The sequence below is a fragment of the Salvelinus sp. IW2-2015 genome, linkage group LG10 (genome assembly GCF_002910315.2).
Source record: "Salvelinus sp. IW2-2015 linkage group LG10, ASM291031v2, whole genome shotgun sequence".
Taxonomy (NCBI): Eukaryota; Metazoa; Chordata; class Actinopteri; order Salmoniformes; family Salmonidae; genus Salvelinus; species Salvelinus sp. IW2-2015.
Window position 1 is genome coordinate 9,362,098 of NC_036850.1, and position 25,496 is coordinate 9,387,593.

General features: G+C 42.2%; 1 protein-coding gene across 1 annotated transcript in view; it reads left to right on the forward strand.

Annotated features, from left to right (window-relative positions):
- The first annotated feature begins 192 nt into the window (after positions 1–192).
- The window catches only part of mylk3 (myosin light chain kinase 3), a 27,788-nt gene continuing 2,484 nt past the window's right edge, over positions 193–25,496 (forward strand). The window contains exons 1-10 of the mRNA XM_023995267.2: positions 193–971; positions 7,332–7,425; positions 9,162–9,459; positions 10,192–10,754; positions 10,937–11,042; positions 11,956–12,049; positions 15,232–15,341; positions 15,563–15,704; positions 15,827–15,897; positions 16,137–16,265. Of these exons, the coding sequence (XP_023851035.1) occupies positions 426–971; positions 7,332–7,425; positions 9,162–9,459; positions 10,192–10,754; positions 10,937–11,042; positions 11,956–12,049; positions 15,232–15,341; positions 15,563–15,704; positions 15,827–15,897; positions 16,137–16,265 (2,153 nt within the window). The 5' untranslated portion in view covers positions 193–425. The remainder of the gene's footprint in view (positions 972–7,331; positions 7,426–9,161; positions 9,460–10,191; positions 10,755–10,936; positions 11,043–11,955; positions 12,050–15,231; positions 15,342–15,562; positions 15,705–15,826; positions 15,898–16,136; positions 16,266–25,496) is intronic.

The following is a 25,496-nucleotide window of genomic DNA, read 5'->3' on the forward strand; positions in this document are numbered from 1 at the left end:
AACATCTCTCTCTTAATACTGGCAAAAGGCCATATTCAAAAGGTCATTCCTTGCATGCCCACCAGTCAATAGCATCTTCTGAGGTTGAATTAAAATGTTTTGGTGACGTCAAGCGGCCATTGGAATTTTGGCAGTGGCGGGGCTACTATATAAAAACTTTAGGACAGAGAGGTAGAGAGCGAGGGAGGGGGGAGACAAGTGGAAAGATAAGATAGCGAAGAGTTGGTGTTTATTTAAGTGGTGTCATGTCTCTGGCACATATAGACAACAGGGTCCGGTAGAGCTGCCTGTAAGGGAGAGGAACAACAACACCTCGGGAGCTACAACTAAAATAGATCCAATGCAGCTTGGAGCAAGGTGGATTAGCACAGCTTCCTTTGTCTCACCTGACACTTGTTCCCCGCTGTGTGGAATTTCTTGGAACTATGAGTAAACCGGAGACATTGGCCACCTGCATTGCCAAGATGTACGAGGGGGGTAAATTGGACAATGCTGGGGCCCCTTCTGGAGCAATGAAAAAGCCAACTAACAGCCTGCTGAACAGCCTGGGAGGCATGGAGGTCAAGCTGAATCAGCTGGAGGTGAAGGTGGAGCAGATAGCCTGCAGCCAGACAGAGGTCCTCAGGAGGCTGGACATGGTGTGCCAGGGCATGGGGACGCTGGAGAAGGACCTGGCCCAGCTCAGAAAGGACAGGGACAGGGGCTCTCGTGGAGGTGGAGGGGACCCTTCCTTGTTCTCGGAGGTCAAGGTACTATGTGGCGAGACCGTGGCACTGCTGAAGAACCTGCAGCAGCAGGGTAAATGGCAACGGGAAAAGATTGAYGGAATAGAGAGCTCGGTTTCGGCCATGGACAAGCTCTGGGGATATGTGGGGGAAGTCTTCCGAAGCTCCAAGATAGTGGAGTTCATCTTGAAAGGCATCGTACCCTGGAGGAAACAGGACCTACTGTACATCCAAGAGGAGGAGGAGGTCAGTGAGCTCATGCTGAAGCGGGCTGGCACATCTTTGCCATTTCATTAAATGTGATGTCCTTAGGTGCTTAAAAATGTTTGAGTTATTTTGAGTTTTGGTATTAACATCTGCTTTCATTTATTTTGTGAGCCATGACTCTGGTTCATCCTTACCCACTTAATTTAATAATTGTAAAGAACGCAGTGCATTCTGTGTTGCTACTATAGTAGCCTTGTGCAAAGTCACTTAACCTGGCGATCTGTGTCACTGTCTGACTGTCTCTAAAATGTTTCTTCAGCTGTTGGGAAACAATGCGACCTGTTTCAGTAATGTTACTGTCAAGATAAGGCTGTTTGCTAGCATAAAATCCAAAGTGAAACTGAAGTGAGAGGGATTTTCCCCACTGACTGTATGCTTTCCCCCCAGCTCATGACAATTTCGGGTAAATCATCTGGATTTATAATGTATGAAGAATCTATTTTCTGATTCATATCAAAATGAGGTTCTCATCACTGGCATCTTGATAATCTTGACATTAAATACTTATGTTTGCTACAACATAAAGTAGCCTACGAACAAACTATTAGAAGGCAGATGGAACCAAATGCTGGTCATCTATTCATTTGAACATAGAATTAGGAATTAGGATAGTAATTCAATAGGATCTCTATTTATTTATTCAACCTTTATTTTATAAGGGAGTCGTACTGAGACCAAGGTCTCTTTTACAGATGAGTACTGAATTATAGAAATGACAGAAAATACACACTACAAAATATAAATACAAAATGCAAAAATTAAAACATGGTAATAGAAAACAAACACATTCATCAGTAATAAGGTCCTCAATCAGCTTTCTGAATTGTCCTAGAGGCATCCAAACATTACATTTAAAGAACATTTAGAAGATTGATCCACAAATAAGGTGCAAGAAAACTAAAAGCTGATTTACTTAACTCAGTAGAAGACCAAAGGAATTTCCAGAGTTAACCATCCCTGAGACCGGATGTGGTAACTCGCATGTCTAAAGTTTAGMAAAGATGTCAGCTACAGTGGGACTTTTTGTAAAAGGGCTTTATAAATTAAAACAGCAATGTATCAACCTACATGATATCAAAGAGGTCCAACCAACTTTCTGGTAGAGAATGGAGTGATGAGTACTAAAATTGTTACCTGTAATGATAAACTGCATCTAACGGCTCTAATGAAGTGGCAGTTGCGTTCATATAGATCCGGGGTGGGGAACTCCAGTCCTCGAGGGCCTGATTGGTGTCACACTTTTTCTACATCCCTAGCAAATTGCRCACCCCTGACATAGATGATGTCGCCATAGTCTAGGACCGATAGGAACTTCGACTGAATAATCTGCTTTCTACTAATTAGCAAGAGCCAGGAACTATTTCTATAGAAGCCCATTTTTATTCTTAACTAACTCATCAATATTCTTTTTAAAAGACAGCTTTTCATCTATCCAAATGCCCAGATATGTATAAGCCGGGACACGATCAATATGGACACCATCAAAAGTGCATATGCTTAAATCGTTATTTTTATGCTCTAGACTCCAGCGAGTATCCATCCTCCTGTGTGGCTCAGTTGTTAGAGAATGGCATTTGCAATGCCTGTGTTGTGGGTTTGATTCCCATGGGGGACCACAAAAAAAATGTATGCACTCGTGTGTCTGCTAAATGACATAAATGTAAACAATATATACTTAGTTTTACCTGCAATACTAATTTCAGGTCAATAAAGTGTTTCTGTAATACAAGGAATGCAGACTGTAGTTCAGGTAGAGCCTGGTCAACCATGGGGACAAAAGTATCATCGTCATACAAGTGCACGTTACAATTTTTTACAAACAAATCAATAGTGTTAATGTAAACAGTAAAAAAAATACAGGGCCCAGATCCCTGCGGGACACCTTTCATATTATTTTGATTTAACACCATCAGTAGATACACATTGAGTTCTATCTGTCAAGTAATTTATTAACCAGTTACATGCAGCCTGGTCTAGGCCAATTGAAGAAAGCCTCTGAATTAGCAGTGAGTGATCAACAGTATCGAAAGCCTTTGACAGGTCAATGAAGAGGGCAGCACAATGTTGCCTTTTTTTCATACAGTTAATCACATCATTTATAACTAGGGATGCAGCAGAGATAGTGCTATGACCTGGTCTAAAACCTGACTGATGTACATTTAGAATGCATTTCAAAGATAAGAAAGATCTCAGCTGATATTTTAGCTGGACAAGAACGTTTAGAAATAAGGCCACCTTTGTGAAGAGGGAGTACATGGGCTGTCTTCCAAACCTTGGGGATAGTACCAGATATAACAGTCCGGTAAAAAATCTGGGTTAATTATTCAGCTATCAAGGCGGCAGAGAGCTGCAGCAAAAATGGATCAAGCATATTAGCCTCAGTGGAGCTAGAGGCTGGCAAAGGGAAGAGCAGTCGATTGACTGACCAGGGTTAGTTAAACCACCATGTCTCTAAAATAAAAATCCTGCCAAGATAAAATTAGGACTAAAAGCATCATTTATCCCATTCTTCACAGTTATGATGCCAGAGTCAGACAGAACTTGTTTAGGCAGGGATGAAGAGGAATTTGTACGCTTCGGTGCATTTACTGTTTTCCAAAATGTAAAAGGATCACCAGCAGAGTCAGAGATAGAGCTTAGAAAGTAGCTTGACTTAACTTTCTTAATCAAGATCGTATCTGTTTCTCAATTGTTTCAAAGATTGCCAGTCCACTACAGTCAGGCCTAGGCCTGATTTCTCACCTGAATGAGCTGAGATAGCTCAGAAGAAAACCAAGAGTTAGATCTATCTTTGAATCTGAATTGTTTAAAAGAGGCATGTTTATCTGCCAGAGCAGGTATTCCCAAACTGGGGGTGGTACGCGCAATGCTGTCGGGGGTACGCCAAATAAAAATGTCATTCACATTTTCAAAAATAAATAATATAAAACATTTCGTTTTTGTTTTTTAAACATTTTTTTCTTCTTCACATTTTCAAACAGTCCATTTATATTTTCCAACGGGATTATACATTTGGGTGAGTTTTTTTTCTTGCCTGAGTAGCATCGTTTCACTGACAAAAATAAAATTAAACCGGCTAGTGTTCAGCGAAATAACAACACAATGTCAAATACAGGTAGCCTAGTCAAATAATGAACATCCAATCACATTAACCGTTACTCTCTCACGGGAATTCCACTAATGGTCTATATGTAGACAAACGTAGCTACTGCTCATGTTGGTATCTGAACTGATGGCGCAAATGCCATGACAGGGAGACATAGTGGAGTGGTAACGCGCGTGCAAGCAGTTGCTCCCGACGCCACTTGGGTACACTGCAGCATCCACCGAGAGGCTCTTGCTGCCAAGGGAATGCCTGACAGCTTGAAAGGCGTTTTGGACACTACAGTGAAAATGGTTAACTTTGTTAAAGCAAGGTCTTTGAACTCTCGTGTATTTTCTGCACTATGTAATGATATGGGCAGCGAGCATGTAAAGCTTTTACAACATACAGAAATGCGCTGGTTATCAAGGGGCAAAGTATTGACACGTTTTTTTAAATTGAGAGACGAGCTTAATGTTTTCTTTACTGACCATCATTTTCACTTGTCTTGCCGCTTGCATGATGACGAGTTTCTCACATGACTGGCCTATCTGGGTGATGTTTTTTCTCGCCTGAATGATCTGAATCTAGGATTACAGGGACTCTCCACAACTATATTTAATGTGCGGGACAAAATTGAGGCTATGATTAAGAAGTTGGAGCTCTTCTCTGTATGCGTTAACAAGGACAACACACAGGTCTTTCCATCATTGTATGATTTTTTGTGTGCAAATGAACTCAAGCTTACGGACAATGTCAAATGTGATATAGCGAAGCACTTGAGTGAGTTGGGTGTGCAATTACGCAGGTACTTTCCCGAAACGGATGACACAAACGACTGGATTCGTTATCCCTTTCATGCCCTGCCTCCAGTCCACTTACCGATATCTGAACAAGAGAGCCTCATCGAAATTACAACAAGCGGTTCTGTGAAAATTCAATTTAATCAGAAGCTACTGCCAGATTTCTGGATTGGGCTGCGTTCAGAGTATCCTGCCTTGGCAAATCACGCTAAGACACTGATGCCCTTTGCAACCACTTACCTATGTGAGAGTGGATTCTCAGCCCTCACTAGCATGAAAACTAAATACAGGCACAGACTGTGTGTGGAAAATGATTTAAGACTGAGACTCTCTCCAATACAACCCAACATTGCGGAGTTAAGTGCATGCTTTCAAGCACACCCTTCTCATTAACCTGTGGTGAGTTTTTCACAATTTTCGAATAAGGTTTTATATGTAATATGGTTAAATAAAGAGCAAAATGATTGATTATTATATAATTATTTGTGCCCTGGTCCTATAAGAGCTCTTTGTCACTTCCCACGAGCCAGGTTGTGACAAAAACTCATACTCATTCTTAAGTTTAAAAAATGTATTGAGAGTGCGCTGACCCTGGTGCTAGAGGGGGTACGCAGCTGGAGGTTGAATGTTTGAAGGGGTACAGGACTATAAAAAGTTTGGGAACCACTGTGCCAGAGGAATACATTCGGAGGATACATTTTCTAGAGCCAACTCAGGGTTAGGAATACAAGAGACGGTGGCTAAATCAGAGTAGAACATGTCATGTAAAAATCCTTGAGGAGAAAACCTTTTAAAATGTGACTTCTTAATTAAATGAGAATGAGTATTTTGCTGTTTCGTAACCTTTAATACATATTATGGGACAATGATCACTGATATCATATGTAAATACTCCGCTAGACAAATATTTATGCCGGTTAGTAAGAATTAAATCAATCAAGGAGGAGTAAACAGGATTTTTCACATTTAGACATGTGGGTTTTGAGATCAATTGAGTGAGTTTAAAATCAATGCATATGCATTGAGGCCAGGGATAGRCAATTCAGATTCAAATCCCCTAAAATGACCAACTCCGAAGACAGAAAAGGTGTTAAACACTCAGATATAGCACCAATATAAGTCTTGTAAAACAATGTGTGACTTAATGGCCACACAAGTACTCTTAAATCTCTACCTGGTACAGCCAGAAGAGGAGCCACTTAGCCCAATATTGGACTAAAGGAGCCTAACTTTACTCCTTTGTCCAAGGACCTTCCATGCTCTGTTTAAAGGGTGAATTGGCTCTGGAATCCAAAACAGCCGAATACTCCATCTAAACATGAATCGATTCTCTATTTTGGTAAAGTTCTAGAAACATAAATCCTCTACTTTCACATCACTTCAAAATACACACTTACTGTACACTGTTTTAACCTGTATTAACACAGCTGCAGCCAACATAATTTTTCAGTGACAACATGTTTGTGGCGTCTGTCTTCCGTTTACACTCAGCTGTTCGAAGATGCAGCTAGCTAATTAGCACAGGTAGTCCACTCTGTCTACCGTCTGTTTTCCGTAAACAAGCACTGAAACCTAATATGGCCATGTGGGAACCCTAACCCTATAAAGGTGCGTATCAATTTAACCTTCTGTTTTTGGAAGATTATTATATGAAAGATAAGGTCGCGGATCTGAACAAAAATCACCCTACAGAAGACGCCTTCGTCCAATGACTCTTATGTGTCATGAAATGGAACTGACAGTCAAGGGCTACTAGCCACTGTGCTTCTGCCTCTGCATTGCTTGCTCTTAGGGGTTTGAGGCTCGGTATCTGTAAAAAACGTTGTGACTGCTGGTGTAAAAAGGGCTTTATTAAATACATGTGATTAATAGATTGAAATGTAGATATTTTTGGGTTGCAGATAATGTAGTTTACTTTAGTGTTAGTAAATAGTCTGATAGCGTTAGGCAGACAGATGGAATCTAATGAGAGTGAGTAAGGTATTGCTTCTTGCCCACCCATGCTATGAKCCTGTGGTGTACTTCCAGGCCAGATCCACTGCTGGCATCACCCAGTTACTCATGGCTTCGAGTAAACTAATAACAGAGTCCAGCTGAGTCGGCCCAGTAGGCATCTGTTATCAGTTATGTGTTGTCATTTGAAATATATCACACCAATTCATCATTAATACTAAAAAGACCATGCCTCAATCATTCTCCATGCCTCAAGTCCATGTTCACATCCACTCATCTGGTGATGAGTGGATGTGAACAAACATTTAGATAAGATATTTCAGCCTTTAACTTTTTTTTTATTTCTCCTGTTTGCTATATGTGGCTTCTTGTTCAAACTTGATATCATACATACTCCTGGAATTGAGCTACTATACCACATTGGTGGTAGAATGATTGTTAAACCTGATTGTGAGGAAGTAGTAAGAAACAATATATWTGAAGGATGTTCTCTTCCCTCAGAAAACTAAATCAGAAGATAGCAGCATAAAGCCTAAAGTCACTCTTTGCGACCAGGGGACTCAGGTCCAGGAGGAGGGCTTACAAATCGCCACAGGTAAGCTGGACTTGTCTCTGTGTTATCTGTTGGCATTGATACATATTTTTCAGTTAATGTTTTTCAATKAATCAATCAATTAATCAATCAAACATTATTTATACAGTACCAGTCAAAAGTTTAGACACACCTACTCATTCCAGGGTTTTTCTTTATTTTTACTATTTTCRACATTGTAGAATAATAGTGAAGACATCAAAACTATGAGATAACACATATGGAATCATGTAGTAACCAAAAAAGTGTTAAACTAATCAAAATATATTTGAGATTCTTCAAAGTAGTCACCCTTTGCCTTGATGACAGCTTTTCACACTCTTGCATTCTCTCAACCAGTTTGCATTTGGAATGCATTTAAATGAACAGGTGTGCCTTGTTTGTTAAAGACCAAGTCCATATTATGGCAAGAACAGCTCAAATAAGCAAAGAGAAATGACAGTCCATCATTACTATTAGACATGAAGGTCAGTAATTCCGTAAAATTTCAAGAACTTCAAGTGCAGTTGCAAAACCATCAAGCGCTATGATGAAACTGGCTCTCATGAGGACCGACACAGGAAAGGAAGACCCAGAGTTACCTCTGTGGCAGAGGATAAGTTCAATAGAGTTACCAGCCTCAGAAATCTGCAATTAACTGCACCTCAGATTGCAGCCCAAAAACATGCTTCACGGAGTTCAAGTAACAGACACATCTCAACATCAACTGTTCAGAGGAGACTGCGTGAATCAGGCCTTCATGGTTCAATTTCTGCATAGAAAAACTACTAAAGGACACCAATAAGAATAAGAGACTTGCTTGGGCCAAAAAACACGAGCGATGGACATTAGACCGGTGGAAATCTGTCTTTTGGTCTGATGGGTCCAAATTTGAGATTTTTGATTCCAACCGACGTGTTTTTGTGAGACGCAGAGTAGGTGAACGGATGATATCTGCATGTGTGGTTCCCACCGTGAAGCATGGAGGAGGAGGTGTGATTGTGTGTGGGTGCTTTGCTGGTGACACTTTCGGTGATTTATTTAGAGTAAATCTGCAGCAATACGCCATCCCATCTGGTTTGTGCTTAGTGGGACTATAATTTGTTTTTCAATAGGATAATGACCCAAAACACATCTCCAGGCTGTGTAAGGGCTATTTGACCAAGAAGGAGAGTGATGGAGTGCTGCATCAAATGACCTGGCCTCCACAATCACCCGACCTCAACCAAATTGAGATGGTTTGGGATGAGTTGGACCGCAGTGTGAAGGAAAAGCAGCCAACAAGTGCGCAATATATATGAGAACGTCTTCAAGACTGTTGGAAAAGCATTCCTCGTGAGCTGGTTGAGAGAATGCCAAGAGTGTGCAAAGCTGTCATCAAGGCAAAGGGTGGCTACTTTGAAGAATCTGAAATCTAATATATATTTTGATTTGTTGAACACTTTTTTGGTTACTACATGATTCCATATGTGTTATTTCATAGTTTTGATGTCTTCACTATTATTCTACAATGTGCAAAATAGTAAAAATAAAGAAAAACCCTTGAATGAGTAGGTGTGTCCAAGCTTTTGACTGGTACTGTATAGCACATTTCTTACATGAAATGCATTTTAAGGTTCTTTCAGTCAATGTTGACCAGTTACTGACAACTGCCTGGATGTTTTCTGCAAAGTTAATGTGAGTGGGTAGGGATTCCATAAGCAAATTACTGATTACTTGAGCTAATTCCTTCTTGTACATCTGTTGCTGTTCTCCCACAGGTGACCAGCCGGTGGTAGAGCTCCCTGTAAAGGAAGCGAAGGCCACAGACCATGGAGTGGAAGTCCCAAATTCTCCTGAGCATGATCCCTGCGGGTTATCAGAAGCTCTCACAGAGGGCCCTGCAGTCGACGAGGCCTTATTCCCATCTACCAATAGTGATTGGGGTAGTAAAGGCTCTCGCAAGCCCAAAGAGGTCACCTTAAAGAGCAGAGAGCCCACCAGAGTCCAGACCTTCGCCTCTGATGTGGTCGTAGCTCAGGTGGAGGTCACCATCGAAGTGCTTTCTGAGCTGAGGAGGTAGGCTGTCACTGATTCATAACCAAAATAAAATGCCAGAATTCCAATGTGCATTCACTCTTTTTATTAAGTGCTATTTTTGTCAACAAATAGCAGCACCATTACTCCCAACAGGGTTATGAAAAGTGTGACAGGTGGAGCTGTTGAGTTGACGTCAATTGTCATCGAAAATATAACAAAGCACCTGCACTCACTGACCTACACTTTCAGCTAGAAATGTGAAAGCACGAGGGGATATGATCAATTATCCTCAAGCTAAACCCCACTGCTGCCTTTTCATGTCTCCAGCGAAAGGMTTTCAAGTGGCAGTGGGCTCTCACTCTGAGTAGGGTGAGCAACATGAGGTACATGCTAAAGGGAATACAGAACATGAAAGGGTTCTTCTGTTGTTGCCAATGTTTACATGCCTACTYAGTGGCATTTCAAGAATGGGGGTACTTAACATGAGAATCAACATCTGTCTCTACTCATAGCCTATAACTTTTATTGTTACTATCCATATTTTGACCTGCAGTGTTGGAACCCGGAGCATAATATTTTCACTGTACCCTGCAATTACATCTGCATCCCTGTATATGTGACTAATAAACACAATCTAAAATCTAATCTAATATATTGCTGTCACCTTGTTTTCATTAGTTACATGTATATTCTGTTTCATTAATGAAGAAAAAGTATAGGTCTGTGCATTGTTCAAACATTGACTGTTTTGTAATGTTACTGTGTTGCTAGGACTCCTGATGTGACCTTGATTTCGGTGGGCAGTGAGTTAGACAGTCAGTACATCAACGTCAAGGAGACAGAGGTTCCACAAGATCCAGAACCCACTGCATCTCAGCCACCTACCTCCACCACTGAGGAGCAACCGCTGGAGCAACCGCCGGAGCAACCCCCGGAGCAACCGTCGGGGCAACCCCCGGAGAAAGCCGCTGAAAGTCTCCCTCTTCCTTCCAAGGAGGACACTCTCCCGGAAGAGGACTTTACAAAGGCTGCGGTCAGTCCTCAGGAGCCAGTTATCATTGTAACACCACCAACCRCGTACAGCAGTGCGCTAACAAGCCCACTGGATGTGGTCACCAAACCGGAGCCAGAGCCAGTAACGATGGTCCCTCAGGTCCAGTCTGAGCCTGTGGCGGCCACAGAGCAGCACAAACCTGTTCCACCTCAACTAGAGTCTGAGACAGTGAAAGACTCTGCAGAACCAGTTATCCCTCAGCCAACTCCCTCTTTAGTTGTTAAAAACCCTACAGCAACTGCACAGGGGGCAGCCCTGAATGCACAACAATTGGTCATAGGTAAGAAGGGCAATATCAATGTCATTTTCAGCACAATATGGATTGCACAACGATATCTTACTGGGTGAAATGCAGTATGAAATTTGTTCCTCATGGTCTGTCAATCCTCCAATAAGTCCACAGATCATTACCCATACTACCAAGCATATAATAAATCATGCTCTGGTGCTCTTCTTTTCCAGATGACTGCCCACCCTTGCCCGCTCCCTTTGAGCACCGCATTGTGAGTGCCAAGCAAGTCCCGATGGGCTCTTATTACGCTGTAAAGCCTAACGAGGTTCTCGGAGGGTGAGTCCTAATTCTTAAGGGCAACGAGAATGTGTTTACTGTACACAAAGACTGTGGTGCTGCATATATTATTCCCATTATTGTTACCCCCCAAACACAACATACTTACTGAAAGTGAGGGTTGCCAACTGTTACTTTACTGTTATAAATACACTGTCAGGTCTACCCAATGATGTTGGCTGACAATAGCGATGTAGAAAACACAAGAAGAGCCGTTTGCTGCAGCAGCGGTAACCAGGCACAGCATTAGCAGATAAACAGGGTTAGCAGACTGACAGACTGTGCATCATAGCATGATAGCAGGCGACGGGCAAAGCAGGGAGAGAGAGTACGTATCAGCAGCAGAGCTGAACAACTGGCAACACAGACATGGCTAATCCCCAACAGCGTCTGCAAATAAGCACTGGCTTCTTTTATGCTTGTCATGGACAGGGTTTATTTTGGGCAGGTGTTGAGTTCCCATTTGCATAGGGGCTTTTTTAAATCTCCATGGTCCATGTAGAGTAGAGGCGCTCTCTCGCTACATAAAGAAGTTGGCTTAGTAAACTCTCCATGTGTGGCGGATGATGATGTACTTCCAATGAAACCAGAGGAGTAAAACAGGTCCTTGGAGTATGTCTGCAAAGCTCTGACAGAGGTCAACGCAAAGGATACCCCTCAAGGTTGACTGCTTGTGGATCTGTGCTCTTTGGTGCCTTTGTCAGGGTGTATGTAGCCTTGGGTTCTAGCATTTTAAAGGTTCTACATAACCTGAAGCACGGATTCCGAGAATACCGCGTTGAGACTCTGTGCTTGCGGGGCTAGGGTGTATGTTTGTTCATCAATGTCTATGAACAAATATTTGTGTTCTCACCTGTCTCTTTAGCATGTATGTAAAGTATCTATGCACTCATAAGTGCCCTTGTTTCCACAGGGGACGTTTTGGGCAGGTCTATAAGTGTGCAGAATTGTCATCTGGCCTAATCCTCGCGGCGAAGTTGATCAAAGTAAAGGGAATGAGGGAGAGAGTAAGTGGATATACAACAACAGACCTGTGGTCTTTGTACCCCTCCTCTCTCTGACTCCAACCTTACACACCCACCCTGACCTCTCTCTATGTTCCTGTCAAGTTTATTTATGAGGTTCTATGTGAGCAATTCTCTAGCCGCAGCTTAAAAAGATACTCACGCGTACAAACACGCACGCGCGCACACACACACACACACACACACACACACACACACACACACACACACACATACTAGCTCTCTCTCTATCTCAATATATTTTTACTACGCAACAAAGTTAAAGCTGCAAAATCTAACTTTTTGGGTGACCCGACCAAATTCACATAGAATTCTGAGTTATAGATCTGTTATTTTCATTGAAATGTTTAAAGCCGTGGGTACACTACACGATTTGGGCCCTGATTTAGCTATCCCAGACAAGTTTTTGAGATCAGAGACAAAATCCCCATGTCGTTGCCTATTCAGGGACCGCAGCCGTCACCAACTAATTTAATGTGAGTGGGTCAGAGGAACAATCTGAGGGCTACCGATCTAATCTTTGAGCAGTCCCAGACGTCCCGATATTTTCAAACACGTTTGATTTTATCGGCACAAAATCTGCGACGCTCTTGTTGTGTGAGATGTGCAACGACAACTTTTGAGAACGGTGGTCAGTAATAGGTCAATGAGAGCTCGCCAGAGAAGAAGCCAGTGAGATGATGACGTTGTTTTGCATCACCCAGGATGTGTAGACTCTCGAGCAGGAGCCATGCCTACCACTAGTATTTTATTTATTTTACCAGGTAAATTGACTGAGAACACAGTCTCATTTACAGCAACAACRCGGGGAATGGTTACAGGGGAGAGGAAGGGGGATGAATGAGCCAATTGGAGGCTGGGGATGATTAGGTGGCCATGATTGTATGAGGGCCAGATTGGGAATTTAGCCAGGACACCGGGGTTAACACCCCTACTTTTACGGTAAGTGCCATGGGATCTTTAGTGACCACAGAGAGTCAGGACACCCGTTTAATGTGCTATCTGAAAGAGGGCACCCTATGTTCCCAATCACTGCCCTGGGATATTTTTGTAGACCAGAGGAAAGAGTGCCTCCTACAGGCCCTCCAACACCACTTCCAGGAGTATCTGGTATCCCGTCCAGGGACCGAACATGACCAACCCTGCTTAGCTTCAGAGGCAAGCCAGCAGTGGGATGCAGGGTGATATGCATTTGTACTTGCCTTTGACCAAAGCAAAAGTGTCAAATCGTTACAGCTATGAAGTTCAGAAGCAATGTTATTCAATTCAAAATGTTGGCTACAAATTTCAACTCTGTATGGCAAGCGTGAATGTCTGACTGGAAACTTTTATGAGGCTGCTTTGAGCCGCAGCTCGTTCTAGCTACGTTAACAATCTAATCATCACGTCATTGTTTTCACGAGACAGCGTGGTGGTGTGGAGAATCCTCATGACCAAGTGAAGAAACTTGTAGTGTGTGACACCCCGTCTGTGCCAGATTGGCAAGCAAGACAAATAACCACAGGAAAGACGGTTGTTTAATGTGAGAGGTTCAGCGATGTTTGGATTTTGAAAGTCGTGTACTGTACACCCGGCATAAGAAGCGGTAGATCTGTTCTATGTGCACTATTTCTATGCTTCCCGTTGGTAAGTTTCATTTTTGCGTCTTTTAATTTCAGATCTGTACACCAGCTTCAAACAGCTGAAAAAACTATATTTTTGGTTATTGAAAAGATATTTCCAGGAAATGGCAGATTGATTTCTGCATATTTTTACACATATTTACATTTTCTATTCTTACTCTTTACATTTCTCTTTGACACTCACAGACACACACTCGCTGAGAACGCACACTGCATGCACCTGTGTCTCTTCTCTTACCCAAAATCCATCACGGCTCCCGTCAAGATTCATTTCACATCCTATTACACCTGCTAATCATCACTCTTTTTATAAGAACTTTTGTAACGATGCAACTGGTTTCTCTTCTGACCTTGCCTTTGAATGAGTACAACAGAAAGCTGGTACAGAAAGCTGATATTGAATTTGTGACTAATAATGCATTTCTTAATCAATCATCCACRGAGCAAAGTACGATGTTTCTCTTGTCCAATATGTGATGTACGCATTTTGTTCAGAGGTAATTKAATTCTGTTTGAACAGAATGGCAAATGGCTCTTATGTACTCCTACATATCAGAAATATCCACGTTTAATTTGTTTCTTACTGGAATATCATATAATATTATATCTTTTTAGGGTATTTCAATTACTTTCAAATTAAAATACTTGTCTTTTAGAAATATTTATTGTAAAAGACAAGTATTTTAATATTGGAATGTGTTTGGAAATACATTTGCATGTATTTGACAATAGTCAAATACACTGACTCAAATACACTCCCATGCATTTAGCCCAGGTCGGTTAGGTATTTSAAATAATGTATTTGGAAAGAAGTATTTGAAAATACTTTTAAATAGTAGACTTGAAAATATTTTCTAATAATTTCTATATAAGTAGTTTACTGGGGCCACATTATTAGATGACAGATAGGGGGCGCTGTGTTGAAGCCACCATGCCCCCATTTTGTCACTCCTCCACCATTGTAAAAGATATTTTGGAAGCTATAGAAATGCATTTATTAATGTGTACATTTGTTTTTGACACATTTATTCTATTACATACACCTTAATGTATACCTTTAAATCATAGTAMAATTTTTTTAGATTACTAATGTTACTGTCCCCACTACAACAGCAAAAATACSTAAATACATGTAATTTTGACCTTGAACATTTAATTGAAATACTGTAGAATTCCGTTCATTCGTATGGAGGACTGTGCCTACTGGGGAGTGCCAATATGGCTGACCGGTGGCTTCAAAGCCTCTCACTGGCCAATAAATAGCATCAGCAATCCAGGGTTTGTATACATCATTGATTTGAACCCAGGTTTGCATAATACATTGTTCAATGAATATGTTTAAGGTATAGTGTCTTATACGTACAATTGGTATGGGTATAAGCACCCTCCAGAGTGGTTCGATTCTTTTTTTTCTCTAGAATCAGGAAATGTGATAGATTGTGATTTTCCTTTTGCTGAGGTTGAGTGACTTCCTGCTCTCTCTTCTCTTATTTCCTTATTCTCTCTCTCTCTCTCTGTCCTTCCTCCCACTGGGTAACAAAGGAGGAAGTGAAGAATGAAATAGGAGTGATGAACCAACTTAACCATGTGAATCTGATTCAGCTTTATGATGCCTTTGAGTCACGGACAAACCTTACGCTTATTATGGAGTAGTAAGTCATTATTCTCATSAAGTCAGTATTTAGAAATTGCCTCTCTTATAGCACCGCCTATCTGCATTTCATGTGGGTACGGCAAACACTGTTCCAGGCTACAAAGCATTGTTTTAGTGGAATTAACCCCTATGCCACTCAATTTCCTCAGCTCTTCTTTACTTCTTGCACAGTAGCACAATATCACTTTTCCAGCACTGACCAGCTCCCTGTCTTTGCAGTGTGGACGGTGGCGAGTTGTTTGACCGGATCGTTGACGAGAACTACCAGCTGACAGAGCTGGATGCCATCGTGTTTATGAAACAGATCTGTGAGGGGGTACAGTACCTCCATCAGCAATATATTCTCCATTTAGACCTCAAGGTAAAAATCTTATACGATACATAGAATATATTGCAAGACTTGTTAGTTTGACATGGATTTCAATTATATTACATATCACCCTGGTGTGAGGATTCTTACATGCTCTCCTTATTTCCTCTCAGCCAGAGAACATTCTTTGTGTCAACTCCACAGGGAACCAGATCAAGATAATAGACTTTGGTCTGGCCAGAAAGTATGTTTCTCAGTATATCTCCATTCAGTGACAATAACTGTTTTAATCTACAAATCTCATCTATTGACATCTCCCTTTCCCATCATTCTCAATTGAGTAGCCAATGAGGTAGTCATGGTAACAGTCACCCAGTAGACAGCTTGGTAAAAAGTTGGCCGTCCCTGTAACTCTGAGTCTCCACCCATGAAGACGTGAGATCTTTATGTTCCCATAGTTCAAATGTGCTTGTCCCCCCTCAGGTACAGACCCAGAGAGAAACTAAAGGTCAATTTTGGCACCCCAGAATTTCTGGCTCCTGAGGTGGTCAACTACGACTTTGTCTCATTCCCAACGGACATGTGGAGTGTGGGAGTCATTACTTATATGCTGTGAGTATCCACACACACACACACACACACACACACACACACACACACACACCTGTCTCTTATACACATCTAGATGTGTATAAGAGACAGGTTCAGCTATGACTAAATTCATACCCACTGCTGCCCCCTCGCAACATTGCCTGTCAGCATCAACCATGGCCCTGAATGAACTGTGTGCATCCCAATGGCCGTCTGTTTTTCTTAGGACCCGGCAGATTCAATTATTGCTAATAACCTGACAGATGTCCAAGGAGATTTAGGAGGGTTCGCCCAAAATAAGAATGTGTGGCTGTCCCACTCTATGCTCGCCAGCTTGCCTGAATACCTAGCACTACCCAGGGCTCCATGGTGCTAATTTAATTATTCTATTCTATTTAGAGTAAGCATCAGCATGTGAGTGTGTGGCAGTTGCAAACTCAAGCGCTATGATGAAACTGGCTCTCATGAGGACCGACACAAGGAAGGAAGACCCAGAGTTACCTCTGTGGCAGAGGATAAGTTTCAATAGAGTTACCAGCCTCAGAAAATCTGCAATTAACTGCACTCAGATGGCAGCCCAAAACATGCTTCACGGAGTTCAAGTAACAGACACATCTCAACATCAACTGTTCAGAGGAGACTGCGTGAATCAGGCCTTCATGGTTCAATTTCTGCATAGAAAAACTACTAAAGGACACCAATAAGAAAAGAGACTTGCTTGGGCCAAAAAACACGAGCGATGGACATAGACCGGTGGAATCTGTCTTTTGGTCTGATGGGTCCAAATTTGAGATTTTTGATTCAACCGACGTGTTTTGTGAGACGCAGAGTAGGTGAACGGATGATCTTGCATGTTGGTTCCACCGTGAGCATGGAGGAGGAGGTGTGATTGTGTGTGGGTGCTTTGCTGGTGACACTTCGGTGATTTATTTAGAGTAAATCTGCAGCAATACGCCATCCCATCTGGTTTGTGCTTAGTGGGACTATAATTTGTTTTTCAATAGGATAATGACCCAAAACACATCTCCAGGCTGTGTAAGGGCTATTTTGACCAAGAAGGAGAGTGATGGAGTGCTGCATCAAAATGACCTGGCCCTCCACAATCACCCGACCTCACCAATTGAGAATGGTTTGGGATGAGTTGGACCGCAAGTGTGAAGGAAAAAGCAGCCAACAAGTGCGCAATATATATGAGAACGTCTTCAAGACTGTTGGAAAAGCATTCCTCGTGAGCTGGTTGAGAGAATGCCAAGAGTGTGCAAAGCTGTCATCAAGGCAAAGGGTGGCTACTTTGAAGAATCTGAAATCTAATATATTTTTGATTTGTTGAACACTTTTTTGGTTACTACATGATTCCATATGTGTTATTTCATAGTTTTGATGTCTTCACTATTATTCTACAATGTGCAAATAGTAAAAATAAAGAAAAACCCTTGAATGAGTAGGTGTGTCCAAGCTTTTGACTGGTACTGTATAGCACATTTCTTACATGAAATGCATTTTAAGGTTCTTTCAGTCAATGTTACCAGTTACTGACAACTGCCTGGATGTTTTCTGCAAAGTTAATGTGAGTGGTTAGGGATTCATAAGCAAATTACTGATTACTTTAGCTATTCCTTCTTGTAACATCTGTTGCTGTTCTCCACAGGTGACCAGCCGGTGGTAGAGCTCCCTGTAAAGGAAGCGAAGCCACAGACCATGGAGTGGAAGTCCCAATTCTCCTGAGCATGATCCCTGCGGGTTATCAGAAGCTCTCACAGAGGGCCCTGCAGTCGACGAGGCCTTATTCCCATCTACCAATAGTGATTGGGGTAGTAAAGGCTCTCGCAAGCCCAAGAGGTCACCTTAAAGAGCAGAGAGCCCACCAGAGTCCAGACCTTCGCCTCTGATGTGGTCGTAGCTCAGGTGGAGGTCACCATCGAAGTGCTTTCTGAGCTGAGGAGGTAGGCTGTCACTGATTCATAACCAAAATAAAATGCCAGAATTCCAATGGTGCATTCACTCTTTTTATTAAGTGCTATTTTTGTCACAAATAGCAGCACCATTACTCCCAACAGGGTTATGAAAAGTGTGACAGGTGGAGCTGTTGAGTTGACGTCAATTGTCTCGAAAATATAACAAAGCACCTGCACTCACTGACCTACACTTTCAGCTAGAAATGTGAAAGCACGAGGGGATATGATCAATTATCCTCAAGCTAAACCCCACTGCTGCCTTTTCATGTCTCCAGCGAAAGGGTTTCAAGTGGCAGTGGGCTTCTACTCTGAGTAGGGTGAGCAACATGAGGTACATGCTAAAGGGAATACAGAACATGAAAGGGTTCTTCTGTTGTTGCCAATGTTTACATGCCTACTAAGTGGCATTTCAAGAATGGGGTACTTAACATGAGAATCAACATCTGTCTCTACTCATAGCCTATAACTTTTATTGTTACTATCCATATTTTGACCTGCAGTGTTGGAACCCGGAGCATAATATTTTCACTGTACCCTGCAATTAATCTGCATCCCTGTATATGTGACTAATAAACACAATCTAAAATCTAATCTAATATATTGCTGTCACCTTGTTTCATTAGTTACATGTATATTCTGTTTCATTAATGAAGAAAAAGTATAGGTCTGTGCATTGTTCAAACATTGACTGTTTTGTAATGTTACTGTGTTGCTAGGGATCCCTGATGTGACCTTGATTTCGGTGGGCAGTGAGTTAGACAGTCAGTACATCAACGTCAAGGAGACAGAGGTTCCACAAGATCCAGAACCCACTGCATCTCAGCCACCTACCTCCACCACTGAGGAGCAACCGCTGGAGCAACCGCCGGAGCAACCCCCGGAGCAACCGTCGGGGCAACCCCCGGAGAAAGCCGCTGAAAGTCTCCCTCTTCCTTCCAAGGAGGACACTCTCCCGGAAGAGGACTTTACAAGGCTGCGGTCAGTCCTCAGGAGCCAGTTATCATTGTAACACCACCAACCCCGTCAGCAGTGCGCTAACAAGCCCACTGGATGTGGTCACCAAACCGGAGCCAGAGCCAGTAACGATGGTCCCTCAGGTCCAGTCTGAGCCTGTGGCGGCCACAGAGCAGCACAAACCTGTTCCACCTCAACTAGAGTCTGAGACAGTGAAAGACTCTGCAGAACCAGTTATCCCTCAGCCAACTCCCTCTTTAGTTGTTAAAAACCCCTACAGCAACTGCACAGGGGGCAGCCCTGAATGCACAACAATTGGTCATAGGTAAGAAGGGCAATATCAATGTCATTTTCAGCACAATATGGATGCACAACGATATCTTACTGGGTGAAATGCAGTATGAAATTTGTTCCTCATGGTCTGTCAATCCTCCAATAAGTCCACAGATCATTACCCATACTACCAAGCAATAATAAATCATGCTCTGGTGCTCTTCTTTTCCAGATGACTGCCCACCCTTGCCCGCTCCCTTTGAGCACCGCATTGTGAGTGCCAAGCAAGTCCCGATGGGCTCTTATTACGCTGTAAAGCCTAACGAGGTTCCGGAGGGTGAGTCCTAATTCTTAAGGGCAACGAGAATGTGTTTACTGTACACAAAGACTGTGGTGCTGCATATATTATTCCCATTATTGTTACCCCCAAACACAACATACTTACTGAAAGTGAGGGTTGCCAACTGTTACTTTACTGTTATAAATACACTGTCAGGTCTACCCAATGATGTTGGCTGACAATAGCGATGTAGAAAAACACAAGAAGAAGCCGTTTGCTGCAGCAGCGGTAACCAGGCACAGCATTAGCAGATAAACAGGGTTAGCAGACTGACAGACTGTGCATCATAGCATGATAGCAGGCGACGGGCAAAGCAGGGAGAGAGAGTACGTATCAGCAAGCAAGCTGAACAACTGGCAACACAGACATGGCTAATCCCCAACAGCGTCTGCAAATAAGCACTGGCTTCTTTTATGCTTGTCATGGACAGGGTTTATTTTGGGCAGGTGTTGAGTTCCCATTTGCATAGGGGCTTTTTTAAATCTCCATGGTCCATGTAGAGTAGAGGCGCTCTCTCGCTACATAAAGAAGTTGGCTTAGTAAACTCTCTGTGTGGGCGGATGATGATGTACTTCCAATGAAACCAGAGGAGTAAAACAGGTCCTTGGAGTATGTCTGCAAAGCTCTGACAGAGGTCAACGCAAAGGATACCCCTCAAGGTTGACTGCTTGTGGATCTGTGCTCTTTGGTGCCTTTGTCAGGGTGTATGTAGCCTTGGGTTCTAGCATTTTAAAGGTTCTACATAACTGAAGCACGGATTCCGAGAATACCGCGTTGAGACTCTGTGCTTGCGGGGCTAGGGTGTATGTTTGTTCATCAATGTCTATGAACAAATATTTGTGTTCTCACCTGTCTCTTTAGCATGTATGTAAAGTATCTATGCACTCATAATGCCCTTGTTTCCACAGGGGACGTTTTGGGCAGGTCTATAAGTGTGCAGAATTGTCATCTGGCCTAATCCTCGCGGCGAAGTTGATCAAAGTAAAGGGAATGAGGGAGAGAGTAAGTGGATATACAACAACAGACCTGTGGTCTTTATACCCCTCCTCTCTCTGACTCCAACTTTTCACCACACACCCTGACCTCTCTCTATGTTCCTGTCAAGTTTATTTATGAGGTTCTATGTGAGCAATTCCTAGCCGCAGCTTAAAAAGATACTCACGCGTACAAACACGCACGCGCGCACACACACACACACACACACACACACACACACACACACACACACACACATACTAGCTCTCTCTCTATCTCAAATATATTTTACTACGCAACAAAGTTAAAGCTGCAAAATCTAACTTTTTGGGTGACCCGACCAAATTCACATAGAATTCTGAGTTATAGATCTGTTATTTTCATTGAAATGTTTAAAGCCGTGGGTACACTACACGATTGGGCCCTGATTTAGCTATCCCAGACAAGTTTTTGAGATCAGAGACAAAATCCCCATGTCGTTTGCCTATTCAGGACCGCAGCCGTCACCAACTAATTTAATGTGGAGTGGGTCAGAGGAACAATCTGAGGGCTACCGATCTATATCTTTGGGCAGTCCCAGACGTCCCGATATTTTCAAACACGTTTGATTTTATCGGCACAAAATCTGCGACGCTCTTGTTGTGTGAGATGTGCAACGACAACTTTTGAGAACGGTGGTCATAATAGGTCAATGAGAGCTCGCCAGAGAAGAAGCCAGTGAGATGATGACGTTGTTTTGCATCACCCAGGATGTGTAGACTCTCGAGCAGGAGCCATGCTCTACCACTAGTATTTTTATTTATTTTACCAGGTAAATTGACTGAGAACACAGTCTCATTTACAGCAACAACTCGGGGATGGTTACAGGGAGAGGAAGGGGATGAATGAGCCAATTGGAGGCTGGGGATGATTAGGTGGCCATGATTGTATGAGGGCCAGATTGGGAATTTACGCAGGACACCGGGTTAACACCCCTACTTTTACGGTAAGTGCCATGGGATTTTTAGTGACCACAGAGAGTCAGGACACCCGTTTAATGTGCTATCTGAAGAGGGCACCTATGTTCCCAATCACTGCCCTGGGATATTTTTGTAGACCAGAGGAAAGAGTGCCTCCTACAGGCCCTCCAACACCACTTCCAGGAGTATCTGGTATCCCGTCAGGGACCGAACATGACCAACCCTGCTTAGCTTCAGAGGCAAGCCAGCAGTGGGATGCAGGGTGATATGCATTTGTACTTGCCTTTGACCAAAGCAAAAGTGTCAAATCGTTACAGCTATGAAGTTCAAGAAGCAATGTTATTCAATTCAAAATTTTGGTACAAATTTCAACTCTGTATGGCAAGCGTGAATGTCTGACTGGAAACTTTTATGAGGCTGCTTGAGCCGCAGCTCGTTCTAGCTACGTTAACAATCTAATCATCACGTCATTGTTTTCACGAGAACAGCGTGGTGGTGTGGAGAATCCTCATGACCAAGTGAAGAAACTTGTAGTGTGTGACACCCCGTCTGTGCCAGATTGGCAAGCAAGACAAATAACCACAGGAAAGACGGTTGTTTAATGTGAGAGGTTCAGCGATGTTTGGATTTTGAAAGTCGTGTACTGTACACCCGGCATAAGAAGCGGTAGATCTGTTCTATGTGCACTATTTCTATGCTTCCCGTTGGTAAGTTTCATTTTTGCGTCTTTTAATTTCAGATCTGTACACCAGCTTCAAACAGCTGAAAAAACTATATTTTTGGTTATTGAAAAGATATTTCCAGGAAATGGCAGATTGATTTCTGCATATTTTTACACATATTTACATTTCTATTCTTACTCTTTACATTTCTCTTTGACACTCACAGACACACACTCGCTGAGAACGCACACTGCATGCACCTGTGTCTCTTCTCTTACCCAAAATCCATCACGGCTCCCGTCAAGATTCATTTCACATCCTATTACACCTGCTAATCATCACTCTTTTTATAAGAACTTTTGTAACGATGCAACTGGTTTCTCTTCTGACCTTGCCTTTGAATGAGTACAACAGAAAGCTGGTACAGAAAGCTGATATTGAATTTGTGACTAATAATGCATTTCTTAATCAATCATCCACGAGCAAAGTACGATGTTTCTCTTGTCCAATATGTGATGTACGCATTTTGTTCAGAGGTAATTCAATTCTGTTTGAACAGAATGGCAAATGGCTCTTATGTACTCCTACATATCAGAAATATCCACGTTTAATTTGTTTCTTACTGGAATATCAATAAATATTATATCTTTTTAGGGTATTTCAATTACTTTCAAATTAAAATACTTGTCTTTTAGAAAATTTATTGTAAAAGACAAGTATTTTAATATTGGAATGTGTTTGGAAATACATTTGCATGTATTTGACAATAGTCAAATACACTGACTCAAATACACTCCCATGCATTTAGCCCAGGTCGGTTAGGTATTTCAAATAATGTATTTGGAAAGAAGTATTTGAAAATACTTTTAAATAGTAGACTTGAAAATATTTTCTAAATAATTCTATATAAGTAGTTTACTGGGGCCACATTATTAGATGACAGATAGGGGGCGCTGTTTTGAAGCCACCATGCCCCCATTTTGTCACTCCTCCACCATTGTAAAAGATATTTTGGAAGCTATAGAAATGCATTTATTAATGTGTACATTTGTTTTTGACACATTTATTCTATTACATACACCTTAATGTATACCTTTAAATCATAGTATAATTTTTTTAGATTACTAATGTTACTGTCCCCACTACAACAGCAAAAATACTAAATACATGTAATTTTGACCTTGAACATTTAATTGAAATACTGTAGAATTCCGTTCATTCGTATGGAGGACTGTGCCTACTGGGGAGTGCCAATATGGCTGACCGGTGGCTTCAAGCCTCTCACTGGCCAATAAATAGCATCAGCAATCCAGGGTTTGTATACATCATTGATTTGAACCCAGGTTTGCATAATACATTGTTCAATGAATATGTTTAAGGTATAGTGTCTTATACGTACAATTGGTATGGGTATAAGCACCCTCCAGAGTGGTTCGATTCTTTTTTTCTCTAGAATCAGGAAATGTGATAGATTGTGATTTTCCTTTTGCTGAGGTTGAGTGACTTCCTGCTCTCTCTTCTCTTATTTCCTTATTCTCTCTCTCTCTCTCTGTCCTTCCTCCCACTGGGTAACAAAGGAGGAGTGAAGAATGAAATAGGAGTGATGAACCAACTTAACCATGTGAATCTGATTCAGCTTTATGATGCCTTTGAGTCACGGACAAACCTTACGCTTATTATGGAGTAGTAAGTCATTATTCTCATGAAGTCAGTATTTAGAAATTGCCTCTCTTATAGCACCGCCTATCTGCATTTCATGTGGGTACGGCAAACACTGTTCCAGGCTACAAAGCATTGTTTAGTGGAATTAACCCCTATGCCACTCAATTTCCTCAGCTCTTCTTTACTTCTTGCACAGTAGCACAATATCACTTTTCCAGCACTGACCAGCTCCCTGTCTTTGCAGTGTGGACGGTGGCGAGTTGTTTGACCGGATCGTTGACGAGAACTACCAGCTGACAGAGCTGGATGCCATCGTGTTTATGAAACAGATCTGTGAGGGGGTACAGTACCTCCATCAGCAATATATTCTCCATTTAGACCTCAAGGTAAAAATCTTATACGATACATAGAATATATTGCAAGACTTGTTAGTTTGACATGGATTTCAATTATATTACATATCACCCTGGTGTGAGGATTCTTACATGCTCTCCTTATTTCCTCTCAGCCAGAGAACATTCTTTGTGTCAACTCCACAGGGAACCAGATCAAGATAATAGACTTTGGTCTGGCCAGAAAGTATGTTTCTCAGTATATCTCCATTCAGTGACAATAACTGTTTTAATCTACAAATCTCATCTACTGACATCCCCCTTTCCCATCATTCTCAATTGAGTAGCCAATGAGGTAGTCATGGTAACAGTCACCCAGTAGACAGCTTGGTAAAAAGTTGGCCGTCCCTGTAACTCTGAGTCTCCACCCATGAAGACGTGAGATCTTTATGTTCCCATAGTTCAAATGTGCTTGTCCCCCCTCAGGTACAGACCCAGAGAGAAACTAAAGGTCAATTTTGGCACCCCAGAATTTCTGGCTCCTGAGGTGGTCAACTACGACTTTGTCTCATTCCCAACGGACATGTGGAGTGTGGGAGTCATTACTTATATGCTGTGAGTATCCACACACACACACACACACAACACACACACACACACACACACACACACACACACACACACACACACAACACAGACACAGACACAGACACAGACACAGACACAGACACAGACACAGACACAGACACAGAGAGAGAGAGAAACACCTCCGCTTGACAATATACCCACCACACACCTCTGCAAGCAGCAGCATCAATCATACCTTGTAACACAGTGGAGGCTGGTGGGAGGGGCTATAGGAAGATGGGATCATTGTAATGGCTGGAGTGGAATAAATGGAACAATATCAAACACATCAAACATGTGGAAACCACATGATTGACTCCATTCCATGAATTCCATTGCAGCCATTACAATGAGCCTGTCCTCCTATAGCTCCTCCCACCAGCCTCCTCTTGTGTAACATGAGGATCTGATCTGTTGTAAGGGTCAACCAATGGTATCCTAGCCACTGGAAACATGCTTGCAATCCATCTATAAATGCACATTTGTCTCTTGTCACTCACACAAGCACACTGT